Consider the following 15,504-nt stretch of genomic DNA (forward strand, 5'->3'; position numbering starts at 1 on the left):
GACGTATATAAAAAACAACAAATATAACGCGACGTCAAGGAAGTACTACACTAAAGCGCAGCGCAGCAAATAACGTTGTGTTATATTCACAACAACAGGGTTTTATACCAGCCATATAAGGAAAAATGCTCCGCCCCCTAGTGGCTTTGTTTTTCATTGGACTGGAGCCATTTCAAACTCATCCAAGATATTATTAGAACAAAAGTTTTGACCAAGTGTCACAAAGATGGGACGATGGGACGTGTGGGCTTCTTCTAAATTTCCATCACTGAATTAACCGTCACCAAACTATACATTTTAATGGCTGCTTATAAATTGAGTATAAATTAGTAATGCAGTTTTAAACCACTAGGTAAGAAATCATTTTTGATCAAAAGCCTTTCAAGTGTATGCATAGAAAATCACATTACACCATTTGACTTAAAGCATTTTGATCAAATAGTAAATGAATGAGATAAAAATGCAAATAAATGTTGAATAATTCAATTTGTGAATAATGTACATTGATTTTCATGGGTGTTTTGGTTGAAACCAATTTATTTCTGCAGTGTTTTTCTGACCTTTGAACTTTATCTAAGGTCATCAAGGGCTTTGAAGTACTTACATGTTGTATTATGACAATCAATCCTCAGATGCATATTAAACACATTAAGCTATGGATTTTAAAATTTAGTAAGACAAAAAGGTCAATTGTGTATTTTTAATCCACCTCCATTGTTTAACAGACTCAGATAAAATATTAATGTATTATCCAGAATTAACTTCCCAATAGATAATTTTTAATACAATTTTTACATAATATTTTAACAGAAAACACGGGAAAAACTCATTTTTAAATTTAAGGAGACTCCCTGGATATGAGTGCTTAAAGGCCATAATTGATGCTTCCACATTCTGTCAATCATATTTAAACAGGTAGCTTTAAAAGCCCTAAAATTGCATTGTTGTCAAAAGGGTACAGAATGAATATCAGGGGACAAAAATATTTATAAATTGCACTCGTCCTGCAGGACAAGTGCATTAAAATTTTCACTCGTCCTGCAAACACATGCACTTGTCCTTCAAATATGTGTGAAAGAAAGATTGCAAAGGACTGATATGACTAACAATGTTTCCTATATCACTGCTAAAATGCTGCTTACTTAGTTATTCATGCCAGCTGATCACAGAAGAAATGTTAACTTACTTTATTTATGAGGAACACAAAATAAATAAATGAAGACACATTTTTGTTTTTTTTCCTTTTTCTAATGCTTGCGTGCTTTCCATTTCGGATGGTTGAACATCGCTCCTGCCCCCTTTAAAGAACGCTCGTATGTGAGACATTTTTCAGATGAAATTCAGACTGGTTTAAAAATATACTTCGCAGTAAAATAATTCTTAAAAAAAATCAATACTTACAGTGAATGAAGTCAGATGGTTCCCTGTCAACATGGACGCGCAAAGTTTACACCAAAAAGCCAATATTTACTCGGGACACAGTCTTGCATAACAACGCGCACCTGCTGTATGAAATTTACAATTACGATTTCCGGTTCATTCGCGTTCTACTTTCAGAATAGATATGCTTTAAGAAATGATTTTATTTAATGAAAAAGAGTCTTACTGGTCAGAAAATACATATTTTAACATCAGTTTTTTTTCACTCGTCCTGTAGGACGAGAGCTTTAGGGAAATTCACTCGTCCTTTCAAGATTTCACTCGTCAATACGAGCGGACGAGTGGAATTTTTGTCCCCTGAATATGAATCCAATGTAATTAACTGCTTATATGATCATCACAGTTCTTGAAAGAACATTAATACATCTTAATGACTGTAGCTCACATTTCCTTTCATACAGTAACACTGTAACAGATGCTGCTTCTTTTATTACTTCTTTGTCTAATTATGTTCAAACCTCTTCATGTGACCATTAACATCACATTTTTATGAAGGTAAGAATCTTTATAAGACATTAACACTTCAGTGTCATATTGATTTAAAAAAAAACATAGTTATACAACTGTTGGGTCTTGTAATTTACTTTATAGTGTACCAAACTATATATTTATCCTACAAGCATATCTGTATTAATATAAACAAGAGCACCGCATAACTGGTGCCACACTCGGCTGCGGGTGCATTGTTAAATAAATGAAAGCTCATCAGAATTTTTTAAAAATTTTTAGAGGTCACAGTGACCTTGACCTTTGACCTAGTGACCCAAATATGGGTGTGGCATGTAGAAATCATCAAGATGCAGCAGCTACATATGAAGTTTCAAAGTTGTAGGTGGTAGCACTTTGATTTTTGAGCCAATGTTCAAAACCTTGACAAAATGTTAAGGTTTTAGCACAACGCGGACAGCGGACACGACACGTCGAGCTGGCTATGAAAATATCTAGGGTTTTCTCCGAAAACAGCCGAGCTAAATATTACCAAACAATATACAGTGATCAATTTATGTATTATTACAACTAAATGGCTTAACAAATAAAATATTTTAAAGCTTTTTGTTATAGATTGCACAATGTTGAATTCTCCAAACTATATATATATATATATATATATATATATATATATATATATATATATTTTATTTCACATATATTTTTCAATTAAAGCAGTTGGGGGTAGGGGGGGTGTCAGGTGAAGAAGTTTCATTAGTCAGCATAGCTATCAATTTAATTATGAGTATACATTTAAGTCTGATTTAAGTGTACATTTGTATTTGTGAGAAAGTTTAATAGCCTTTTACAGCTTTTAACTTTGTTTTCTATTTAAAAAAATAAATCTACAAGAGATGTGTTTGTCAGAAACAGAATGCCCACTTTTGCGCCGCTTTGAAATAAAATTTCAATATATCATTTGGCAGGTTTAGAAATTATCTCCCTTTTAAAGCTTATTACTACCCTTGGATTGTATCTTTTTACTTTTGACCTTGATGTATGACCTTGACCTTTCACCACTCAAAATGTGCAGCTCCATGAGATACACATGCATGCCAAACATCAAGTTGCTATCTTCAATATTGCAAAACTTTAATGCAAGGTAAAAGTTTTGGGACAGAATGACAGACAGGCTAAAAACAAAATACCCCCGATCATTCGATCCGGGTGCATAAAAAGACATAATGGACACAATCTGCAAATATTGAATTTCTAGTTTATTCTTACAATGATATATATGGTTTTTTATTCAGTTATTCAATAATCATCACAAACAGTGGCATAAGTTTGTTTTTTTTATGATAAGAATGGTAAGGATGTTGTTGTTTTTAATTTGTCTTCTGGGGCCATACTTAAGCGGTTCCTAGCATAAAGCCTTCAAACGAATAAAATACTCTTCATGAACACCATCAACAATTAATGAACTCACCGCCTTTAGATGTCAGAGCCACCCCCTGCAAAATCTCAATTCAGACTTTACTTTTAGAATTTACATTGTTGGAAAAAATACAACTAGAGCTTTGTCACAGACGTGACGAATACCCCCACATGCCACATTGACACATAATATTTTGCATGCCTTCTTCACAAAAAACAGCGGACACCATGCTCAATTTTTAAAACGCACTAAGTGACCCCTTGACCTAGTTTTTGACCCAGAAAGGCCCATGTTCTAACTTGGCCTTAAGATCATCTCCATAAAACTTCTGACCAAGTTTGGTGAAGATCGGATGTAAACTACTTGAATTAGAGAGCGGACACCATGCTGAATGTTAAAAAACGCACTAAGTCATCCCGAGACCTAGTTTTAGGCCCGGAATGGTCCATGTTCAAACTTGTCCTAGAGATCATTTAGATAAAACTTATGACCAAGTTTGGTGAGGATTGGATGAAAACTACTTGAATTAGAGAGCGGACAACATGGTGAGGTTTAAAATGCACTAAGATACCCCGTGACCTAGTTTTTGACACGGCATGACCCATATTCAAACTTGACCTAGACATCATCTAGATACAACTTCTGACCAAGTTTGGTGAAGATTGGATGAAAACTACTTGAATTAGAGAGCGGACAACATTGTGATGTTTAAAACGCCCAAAGTGACCCCGTTACCTTGTTTTTGACCCGGCATGACCCATATTCAAACTTGCTCTAGACATTTTCAAGATACAACTTTTGACCAATTTTGGTGAAGATTGGATAAAAACTACTTGAATTAGAGAGCGGACAACATGGTGAGGTTTAAAACACACTAAGTGACTAAGTGACCCCGTGACCTAGTTTTTGACCCGGCATGGCCCATGTTCGAACTTGACCTACACATCATCTAGTTACAACTTCTGACCAAGTTTGGTGAAGAATGGATGAAAACTACTTGAAATAGAGAGCGGACACCAATTTTGCTCAATGTTTAAAATACACTAAGTGACCCCATCACCTAGTGTTTGACCTGCAATGACCCATGTTCGAACTTGGCCTAGACATCATCTATATACAACTTCTGACCAAGTTTGGTGAAGCTCGGATGAAAACTACTTGAATTAGAGAGCGGACACAGTGCTCAATGTTTAAAACGCACCAAGTGACCCCGTGACCTAGTTTTGACCCGGCATGACCCATATTCAAATTTGACCTAGACATCATCTAGATACAACATCTTTCCCAGTTTGGTGAAGATCGGATGAAAACAACTTGAATTAGAGAGCGGACACTTAATACAGAAAGACAGACCGACAGACAAGCTCACTCCTATATACCCCCCCCTAAACTTCGTTTGTGGGGGGATAAAAATAAACAATATAATTTTCATGTCAAATATTATTATTATAAGAAAATCAATCAAAAAAGTTATTACAATTGTCGCCATGGAGTAGTGGATGTGGTGTCCGCCTAGAGACTAGGAGTTCACGGGTTTGATCCCCACTGTGTGAATCTTCTTTCGATCTCCCCCATAGACACCAAGTACTGGTTCTGGTCCCAGGAAACAAAAAAATAAGCCTTAGGCAATCGAGCTATAATAAATAGGTTTAAACTAAATCACTCATATGGATATGTTGCTAACATGGTTATAAGAGGGTAAGTATATGTGTACCTGTTTTAAGACAGTAACAGTAAAGGTAGAACATGCTATCATATTCCATCAGTGCTTTCCACAGGCCATTTAATGATACCTGGCTGGGGTGCTTGAATTTTGAAACAGGCGTCCTAGGGATCTTGGTATTGGCTAATCATGTTTTTCAATGGGCAAATAGGCATACAAATTTTCAAGAAACAAGACCAGGTGCCAACTGATATGTGAGCCATAAATCTATTAACTAGCATCTGGAATGCATTTCAATTAACTCAGCTTCATTTGAATAACTAAGTGTGAAATTGAGAGGTGATCTCTACCATGTAATCCAATGTTATGTAAGATAAACCCTGCCCAGTTACCTGCAGTAAAGGAATCAGAAAGGTGTGGGAAGCTTGAAGAAAATACCATAAATTATTCTGGTTTTTCAACCTTGCCTTGTTACTCAAGAGACCTGGAAAATCACAAACATTTGATACATAATTTATCCCAGTTAAACAATATAACACCTGTTCCTAATGTAGCCTCTGAAACTTTGATTGAAAATGGTCTGATTTACAAGACTGATAGACATTTCACTTGAAGTCACAAATGTTCACATGCAGATAGTATTTTATAAAGAACTAATGGAAGTCAAAATATACTTGTTGTATCTGGGGAAGAAGTAAAGAACACTCCCAGTGAGGATCAAGCCAATGACCCCCACCCCGTCCCCATTCCCTAGGCAGACGCCATATCCACTGCACCACAGGGATTGGTACCAAATTTCTTTCATACATGAGGGATGAGAGAATACACTTAAAGGCAACATATACATAAAATTTAATTATGTCTCGAAAGGAAATTTAAACCATAATTTATGCATTTATCTTAGCAGGAAGAAAATAGTCAACATTTTTGTTGTCAGTTTTAATGACATAACCTGTATTAAATTTATCAACATTAATTTTGAATCTTGATGCATCAGTTTACAGGGCGTTAGACTGTTAGATATGATGTACGTCAAGAAGGTCAGAGTAGCATGTACATAAAGAAAATCAGACTATAACTCTTCATTCTAACAATTAGCTGATATATCAATAGAAATCAAGAAAGGAAGTTTGTTCCTTTTAACCCATTTATGCCTAGCATCTAGAAACAAGACTATTGTCAAGCAATATGGTCCCCTTAGTAACCGGTGAAACTCCACCATTGCCAGATTTTTTTTGATTTTTTTATTTGTTGCCATAGCAACCAGAATTTTTGACGTAGGAACAAAATGAAATGACATGCATAATCTCCATATTGCCATCTATCCATTTTCAAGTTTCATGAAAAAATATTAAGAACTTTAAAAGTTATCGCAGGATCCAGAAAAGTGTGACAGACTGACTGACTGACTGACTGACGAACACACAGAGCGCAAACCATAAGGCCTTGGCAAACAGCGTAGACCCAGATGCGACGCCGCATGCTGCGTCTCATCAGGGTCTGCCCTGTTTGCTTCAAAGAATTTCTGTAGGAAATATTCTTAATATAGAAATAAATATACTAGACATCCCTAATTTTGGAAATAAATTGATCCAATTTAGAAGGATGGGAGAGTCCACTAGGCATAAATGGGTTAAACTTCTTAGGGCAGTCAAAATGCACAAAGTGCATAAAGAAGTGGATAGCCCCTGATGAGCTTCTTAAAATGTAGTTGTTCTGACTGTTTTTCGAAACATATTATGTGTCAGATCATGTAAGAATGGACAATTAATAAGCAGTCTCTGGGAAATCTAGGCTAGTGCATGAAGTATCATGCCAGATAATAAGCCTCATAAGTCTGCAGATAAACCACGGATAACACCATAATTACTCTGAGTTTTGGGACACTTCAAAATAAATATTTTTTACATTGCAAAAAACTTGCATAATTAAAATATTTAAAAAATACTGTTCTCTGTAAATTTTGAGCCAAATTAACAGGTGTTCCAAAAAATTAAGATATAAATAAAAATTCTTTAAAATATTGTATTGACAATCAGATACTGATATGTAATGCGAAAATTGTGTAATTACAAAAAATAACACAGGCTTGTAGGTATACTTAGTTATTTACCCAATGGTGTAAATGTAATAGTCTTAAGGAATTTATCTGCCAGGTTTTTTTACTCATCCGATTGTCAAAAAAACAACAGAATTCTGGTAAAACAACATTGTTAAATAAACTGTCAACAAATTTTAAGTCATTAATTATGGGAGAAGACCAATATGTCTGTAAATTTAGGGACATGAACAACTGTGGTGCCAAACAATTTAGAGTTTCTGAAAACTTAAAGAGATATTATCATACTGCTTTTATGATTATTTTTTGTTTTAAGACCCCTTTTAGCATGATGTGGTACATCCCTACACACAAAACTCCAAAGCCTACTTCAATGATCAATACACAACAATAATTTAAGAAATATTACTTATGGAGAATATACTTCTATCTAAATCAAGCACTACACAGAATCAGAGTTTTCATCATACATGTAATTTAGTTTTCCAGACTCAAACTTGCATAACTGTTGTATGGCTTGAAAAGATCATCAAGAACCATCCTACCAGCTGATACAGTTATTAATAAAATTTGAAACCCCAAAAAATGATTTCAGTTTAATGATCTTGCAACAGATTTAACAGGCATAAAAAGGAAGTGGCTGGAAAATAATTGGGCCTGCTCAAAGTTAGCAGTAGTAATTTTAGACTTTAATGAGATGGCTGTGCAGTTATTGAAAAATGCATACAAAAATTAAGTCTGATAAAATTCAGTTGCTTTTAATGATAGGTTCATTTATAATAATGCAGAGGCTTTTAGCTCATTACTTCAACAAGAATTGATCTTGATTGATCCTGATCAATTCGTTCATTTCTAAAAGCTCATCAGATTCTTTAACTTCAATTTGATCAATAATTTATTTTTTTTGTCCAACTACTAGTTAAAGAAATGAATTTAAAACTAGGATTAATTAGTGGCATATTAACTTTAAACATGAATAGATGCATGTATAAGGAATCTGGTCCCATTGTCAGCTTTGTTCAAACGCATATAACTCATCAATATTGGGACCATTGGGCATGAATAAAGTGTCATGCACATGAATAAAGTGTCATGCACATTAACACTATATGTCAATTACATAAATGAAATTTCAATGTAATCCCTTTAGAAATGTTGAAGAAGTTTGAATCACAAGTTTTTAAACTTTTACTTACAGACAGACAAACCAACAGTGACTCCAATATACCTCATCCCAAACTGCACTTGCAATAATATAACAAAAGACATGTGATGCAAACTCATTCTCTTGCACAATATTTTGCCTTGAAGGCCCCTTTTTCAGAAGAACTACAAGCAGCTTAAGGACTTAATTTCATGTTTAAACTAATTTCATGGATAAGAATTACCTTTGAAAAGAGGGCCCTAATGGGCTTACATAAGTTCAAGGAACACACATTCTTAGACACTTGATCTGGTGACCTAGCTTTGTACCTTAGTTGACCCATATTTAAATATGGCCGTGATATTGTCACGATAAACAATCTGACCATTTCTTATTAAGATTGAATCCTACATATTGTCGCTAGAGTGGTAACAAGGATTATCAAAGATTTTACTAGGTGATTTGGTTATTAGTAGCATGATACCATGATTTGGACTTTGGACGAGAAACTTCCAAGAGAAATACTCAGACTAAGTTTCATTTGAACATCGAGTCATAAATGTGACTTCTACTGCAAACAGGCTATTATGAGATCTGATCTGGCGATCTAGTTTTAGGAAGCATGTGATCTGACTGAACTTATCCAATTTATTTTCAAGATAAAGAATATGATCAAGTTTCATAACATTTTAAATTTGGCTTCTAGAGTGGTAACAAGGTTTTAATAAGATTTGATCCTGTGACCTAATCTATTCATGCATATGACCCAGATTTGAATTCAGCCTTAATATTGTCAAGATAAACATTTTGGCCAAGTTTCATTAAGGTTATGTCATAAATTTGCCTATATTTGACCCTGTGACCTTGTTTTTTAATTTGCATGTGACACAGACTTGGTTAAGATATTGTCAAAATAATCATCCTGACATGTTTAATCAAAATTTAGCTATTAATATGGCTTCTAGAGTGGTTACACATTTCTGAAACATTTGACCTGGTGACCTTGTTTTTTTTACCCATGTGAACCAGATTCAAACAACAGATTCTAACCAAGTTTTATCAAGAGTGTGTCATCAATGTGGCTCATAGTGTGGTAACAAGGTATTTATATGTTTTGCTCTAGTGACCTAATGTTTTTACTCATGTGACCCACATTACAACTTGGCCTAGATATTTTCAAGATAATCACTGTAACTTAGTTTCAAAGAAAATTAAAAATAGTAATACATTTGACTTCTAGTGAAAGAACGAGTTTTTACTTAGATTTGACCTAGTGACCTTGTTTTTGGATGCTTGTGACCCAAATTAAAAATTAGACAAGATATTGTCAAGTTTATAATATGTTTATCAAATTTCATATAGATTAAAAGTCATTAATGTGGCCTCTACAGAGTTCAATGATTTTATTATGTGTGTTTCAGAGTTTATTTACAGGTCCTACTGGCCTCTTCACGAGGTTACTGTAGCCCGACCTGCCCCTGTGACCACTCAGGGGAAAAAGATAAATTTTAGAGCCAAAGTAGGTCAAATTTACCCCGGCTTCCCATAAGATTGTACTTGTTTATCTAGTTTTTGGAAGTGCATGACCCACATTGAACAGGGACTAGATATTGTCCTGTTGGTCATTCTTACCAATCTAGGCCTCAACATGGACAATGCCTAGCACATTGGACCAAGCATAACTCAAGTGATGGATGTGGCATGTTCATTATTTCCTCAGCTGTGAAAGCCATCAATACAGCAATGCAAAACTCATGGATACAGCTGCACCAGGTGATTCCCCGGGTGGGTGCATCAGTGGAAATTGTGCAAATTCCAAGAATTCTAATCTGAACAGTTAATTATCGTCCAATCACAAATGGTTAACATAGAAAGCAATCTTTATCCTAGGTGGAACCAGTACTTATAGCAAATGTCAAGATTGGTGTAGGCCATACAATTTTAATTAAATGAATGCAAAATATTTTGTAATGTTTTAAAAATTCTGTTCTTCCGAGATGAATTATTGCTAAAGCCATAAATGTTCAACCATCTATATTATAAATTATGTTACACTCAGTTGCTATGTTGTTACACAATACACCTTAATTCACACATTTTCGTAAAGCTAATTATTGATGTGTGTGTGTATTAAAGTAGCTGTTTGCATTTTTTCTATATAAACACTTGAATATATCCCAAGAATTAATTCTCTGAGACAAGTTAGCCTTGCAAAAATAGCTTATACATAAAATAATAGAAAATATAAACTCAAAAAATTGTTTGAAACTCAAGCAATGCCACAGTTTAACCATTGCAACCAACATTCAAATGAAAATACGTTTTAAGTAAACACTCAATGACACAGTATTTCAAAGTTCTTTGTGAGAGATGTCACCTGTCATTTTCTAGTACCCAATAGAAATCCTTCCATCAGAAAACAGCTTCTATTTTTTAAACAGATTTTGGCACATTTTTGGAGATAAGACTTAAAAAGCATTCTTTTAATAAGCCAAATAATCTATGTATAGCCCAAAAGTGTCATGGTTAATTGTCTTTGGAGATTAAGAAACTTTTTACACTTCACTTTAAACATGTGCCAACATTGTTACACTTTAACATCTCTGCAGAATCTATCAATGAAGGTTGAGAAAGGGTAAAGACATTAATGCACCAAGGACTGTAACATATGAGTCATATCATCAACTGGCACGAAAAAAATGTGTGTATGATATTGATGTCATTTTATAACATCAATTACTCAAAGAAAATAAAAGTTACACATTCAGACATATGCCTTATATTGTTTGATCAAACTAAATTCCCACAGAAAGTTCCAGAAATCATGGTCTGCAAAAGTAATTTTGATAATACATTTGTATGCAGACATCCAGGTACGAACGGGATCCAATTTAACCCTTTCAGTGCTGGAACCAAATTGTGAAGGCCTTTGCAAACAGTTTGGATCCAGATAAGACGCCACAAAACGTGGCGTCTCATCAGGATCCAAACTGTTTACTATTCTGATAGTATTCTTTGAAAAAAATCGAAGAAAATGCTAATTTTAAAAATTCAGCAGACGACATTTTAGCAGACGACAAATTTCCCAGCATGCAAAGGGTTAAGTAGGCCTCTTAAGATACAAGGGAGAAAACTCAGTACTGAGTATTGCTAGCATTCTTGCAGTGGTTATTTCTCCTAGAGGTTCAACTTCCTGCACATAGCCTGAAGTTATGGAAATCTAGGATGACAGTTAATTATTTAAATTAAATATGAAATCACCACAATCTAGATAACTTTATTATTTTATAAACTTATTTAAATTACCAAATGATATATGTTTAACTGCATTTGTTCCAACCAAGCAACTACACATTATATCCAATCATATAAGGGTACATATTAATAGGATGATCACGAAAATAATTACTGGAAGGTACATTCTCTCATAAACCAAAAACTAAACTAATTACATTTTTACGCCAAGATAAGCTGCTGCAATAAACTGACCCTGAACTGGAAGCCTACCAAAAGTAAACATATGTAAAATGGAAATAATCTGCTAGTATACAGTTCACAATCAATTATAGCTTTCTAAGAGATAAAGTCAACATAAATATGTCAGCTTATGATGAATCCACAGTCCAATGAACTCAAGCCCCCAAAGTAACCCCAAGAAAAATAACAAGTAAGAGACATGTTAAGCTATTCCAATTACCAAAGATAAGTGAAGAGTGTATAAAAAGGACACTGACCAGTGCTATCAACACATAAACATGACATGGAATGGATGGGGACCTGCAACATTTCAGACTCCATCTCACTAATTTTACTTAAGATATCTTGTTTGCATAATGAAAAACATAAGCCTGCAGAAACTTAAATATAAAGTACCACAACATCAGAGAATACAAGAACAAGTTAGAAGACAATCTTTAAAACTCAAATAAATTCCAAGTTATGACTTTTCAAGTCAATATAAATACGGATGTGTTAATCATGGTTCTCACAATCCAGAAAATACTGAATAACAGAAGTATTGTAAATGGCCAGATCTACAGTTTTCTTCTTCTTCATTGCAATACTAGTCCTCTGAAAGAAAATAGCAGGGAAAGGCAGAAATAATACAATAATTTATTTTGGCAAAAACAAATTCAACTCTGACCCAACATTTGTATCAATCTTGTTGTCATATTCAAAAAGGTTTAACACAAAAAATGGATCAATTGAAACTCAAGCTCATAAAAATCTTCGTAAGTACGTACATCCAGAAGTAACTTGACGACATCAGTTTTTCCGAAGAGCGCCGCTTCATGCAGACATGTGCCTTGCAGAGTGACTCGGTTGATGTTCATACCGCCTTGCAACAGCAGCCTGAAAAACAGCAACACTGATGTAAAATAAAGTACACATCAAACAGTCATGTGAAATAAAGTACACATCAAACAGTCATGTGAAATAGGTACAAATCAAACACTCAAGTACAAAATAGTGCACATCACACCGATATTACAATTCATGTCAAACACTTGTATGACATATAGCACACATCCAAGAGTCATGTGAAATATAATACACATTAAAAAGTTATGTGAAATCAAGAACATGCCCAATATTTATGTGAAATAAAGAGCATGTAAAAAAGTTATGTTGAATAGAGTGCATGTCACATAGTTATGTGAAATAAACAGCACACTAGTCATGTGAAATATAGTGCATATAAAACAGTCACATGAAATATAGCACACATCACACAGTCATGTGAAATATAACACACATCAAACAGTTATTTGAAATATAATGCAAGTTGAACTGTAATGTGAAAAACAGTTTGTGTCAAACAATAATGTTAAATATAGTACACATGTGAGGATACCACTGCCATTCCCAGTCGGTGCCAAATGTGAATGTTTTAGAAAATAGGACCTTTAAAGTGGCCAAAACAGATTTTCTATTCTTTCTCGCTAAAAAATTGGCATAAGTGACTATGTTATAAGAATGGTTACAAAATGGCTTTTATTTTTTAGAAGAGGCCCTACAATTAAAATATTGCGAAAATGGGTGGCTAGAAAGTTTTCACCGAGCAAGAGCCCTGACATGAAACACTTATGTCAAATAAATTGCATGCCAAACCGATATGTGAAATGATGTGCATGTTATACAGATATAGCATAAATGGTTTAGTTTTGTGCATCCTGGCTCAATCTGCAAGTCATAGGTCAACTAAACATGCGTCTGTTTGGATAAACATATTAATAGATAAGTTCAATTTCTGTGAGAAACAACAGTTCATGCAAGAGCTGTTGAATCATCTAGTAGAACAAAAATCATGGCCTCCATGTTCTGAAGACCTCACAGTATGACAGCTCCCTCCAAGATAGCACTCAACACTTCCATCAAAATGATAACTCATTAATATTGTAATTTCACCATCTAGAATTCACCTTGATAAATGTCCTGTGGCCTTGGCGATAACGATAAATGCTTCACAACAGTATAATTATAAGCAAGTCATGCTTGTCAAACAGATCAGTTCATACTTAGAAAAAACTTCAAACCCAGTCTAGTCCAAAAATGTATCATCACCACAATAACATTACTTTAACAAGAGCTGTCTCCATAGGATGACATATGCCCACGATAAATGCTTTGATAAAAGTTATGAGCAGTTTTTGAAACCTAAACACTTTTTTTCGTAACCTTGACGTGGACCCTAAGTTCAAGGTCAAGGTCAAAGGGGTCAAAATTTGTGTGTGTATGGAAAGGCTTTGTCCATATACACATGCATACGAAATATGAATGTTACATCTGAAGGGACATAGAAGTAGAAGTTAAAAAATTAGTTATGAGCATTTTTCGAAACCTAAACGCAAAGTGTGACAGAAAGACGGACAGACGGACAGTGCGATCACTATATAATATGCCCTCCTTCGGGGGCATATAAAGTGCAACAAACAATTGATAGCCACCTATAGGAATGAGCAATATCTATTTCTAAGATACCATAGATAAATTCAATGTGTGTATACTATTGTCTCTTTACAAATTCAAAAGCTAGTTTTTTTAATAGTTACATAATGGCATACATATGCTGCAGAAGACACTCATCACAAGTAGAGGGAACTGGAGCCCATGACCCTGTATCATTAGAGTCACGTTCTGAGAAAACTGGGCATAATACATGTGCGTAAAGTGTCGTCCCAGATTAGCCTGTGCAGTTCGCACAGGCTAATCAGGGATGACACTTTCCGCCTAAACTTGATTTTCGGTAAGGAGGGACTTCCTTGAAACTAAAAATACCATTAAAGCTGAAAGTGTCGTTCCTGATTAGCCTGTGCGGACTGCACAGGCTAATCTGGGACGACACTTTACCCACATGCATTATGCCCAGTTTTCTCAGAACAAGACTCATTATGTTGTTCACTAATGAAGACTCTCCATGCATGCCACTGCTGTGATGCCTTTCACAGATGAGTTCATGGCTGCCAAGAGTGTAACAACTAGTTTACCAGAGACAACTATGAGGAGGAGGTCTGCAAAACCATTACAGATGATTCACGTAATTATATTTCCGTATAACAATAACAAACTTTTCTTACGTTTTTGACAACCAACATTGAAAAACTTGCCAAATTTTCTTTCTAAAAATGTACACTGTATGTTTTCGTTTTTATAACAATAATAAACTTTTGGTTTGCTATACTTTGTATTTGACAGCATACATTTAACAACAAATTTTCTTTTAAATTAAAAATGACAAAATGCAATGGCTCTAAAAAGACTTAACCTTAGACACCAATTCTGATGAATATTTAGTTCTTTACTACAATATTAAAGTTCTTTACTCTAATAAGGTTTGTTCTTAACTCTGATAATATTAAGTTTCGGAAAAGTATAAATATACCGTAAATCCACGAATATAATACGCCTTCGTGCATAATACGCACCCCCGAGTTTGGTCAAAATTTATCGGTAAAAATTGAAAATCCGAGTACAATACGCACTAAAAAAATCAGTGTCCGAAATCGGCCATTTCCGAAAAAATGTGTCAATATATTTTTGTGTTGTGAAAATAGCAAATCAATTTGGTGTTGTCAACTATCTGTTACCCTGGTATATTGATCGGGATGTGTTATAGTGCTGTTGTTATGACGGTTGCATAATAAATATCTCTGTCTATTGTTTATATTACCATTGAATGTTACCGATAACACACGGGCCCCTTGCTGACATCCGGGTCAAGCAGTCATAATTACAAAAGAAAGAAGCAGAGACGCTGTTTTTTGTTTTCACATTTAATTCAATTTGACAATATTCGGGACGATAATAATTATAATAATACTAAAGTAATC

General features: G+C 34.5%; 1 protein-coding gene across 5 annotated transcripts in view; it reads right to left on the bottom strand.

Moving 5' to 3' along the window:
• The window catches only part of LOC127868994 (caskin-2-like), a 187,613-nt gene that overhangs the window by 118,417 nt on the left and 53,692 nt on the right, over window positions 1–15,504 (bottom strand). For all 5 annotated transcript variants that reach the window (XM_052411234.1, XM_052411231.1, XM_052411233.1 and 2 more), the window contains exon 7: window positions 12,418–12,526. In XM_052411234.1, coding sequence (XP_052267194.1) covers window positions 12,418–12,526 — 109 coding nt within the window. The remainder of the gene's footprint in view (window positions 1–12,417; window positions 12,527–15,504) is intronic.

This window comes from Dreissena polymorpha, chromosome 2, assembly GCF_020536995.1.
Source record: "Dreissena polymorpha isolate Duluth1 chromosome 2, UMN_Dpol_1.0, whole genome shotgun sequence".
NCBI classification, from domain to species: domain Eukaryota; kingdom Metazoa; phylum Mollusca; class Bivalvia; order Myida; family Dreissenidae; genus Dreissena; species Dreissena polymorpha.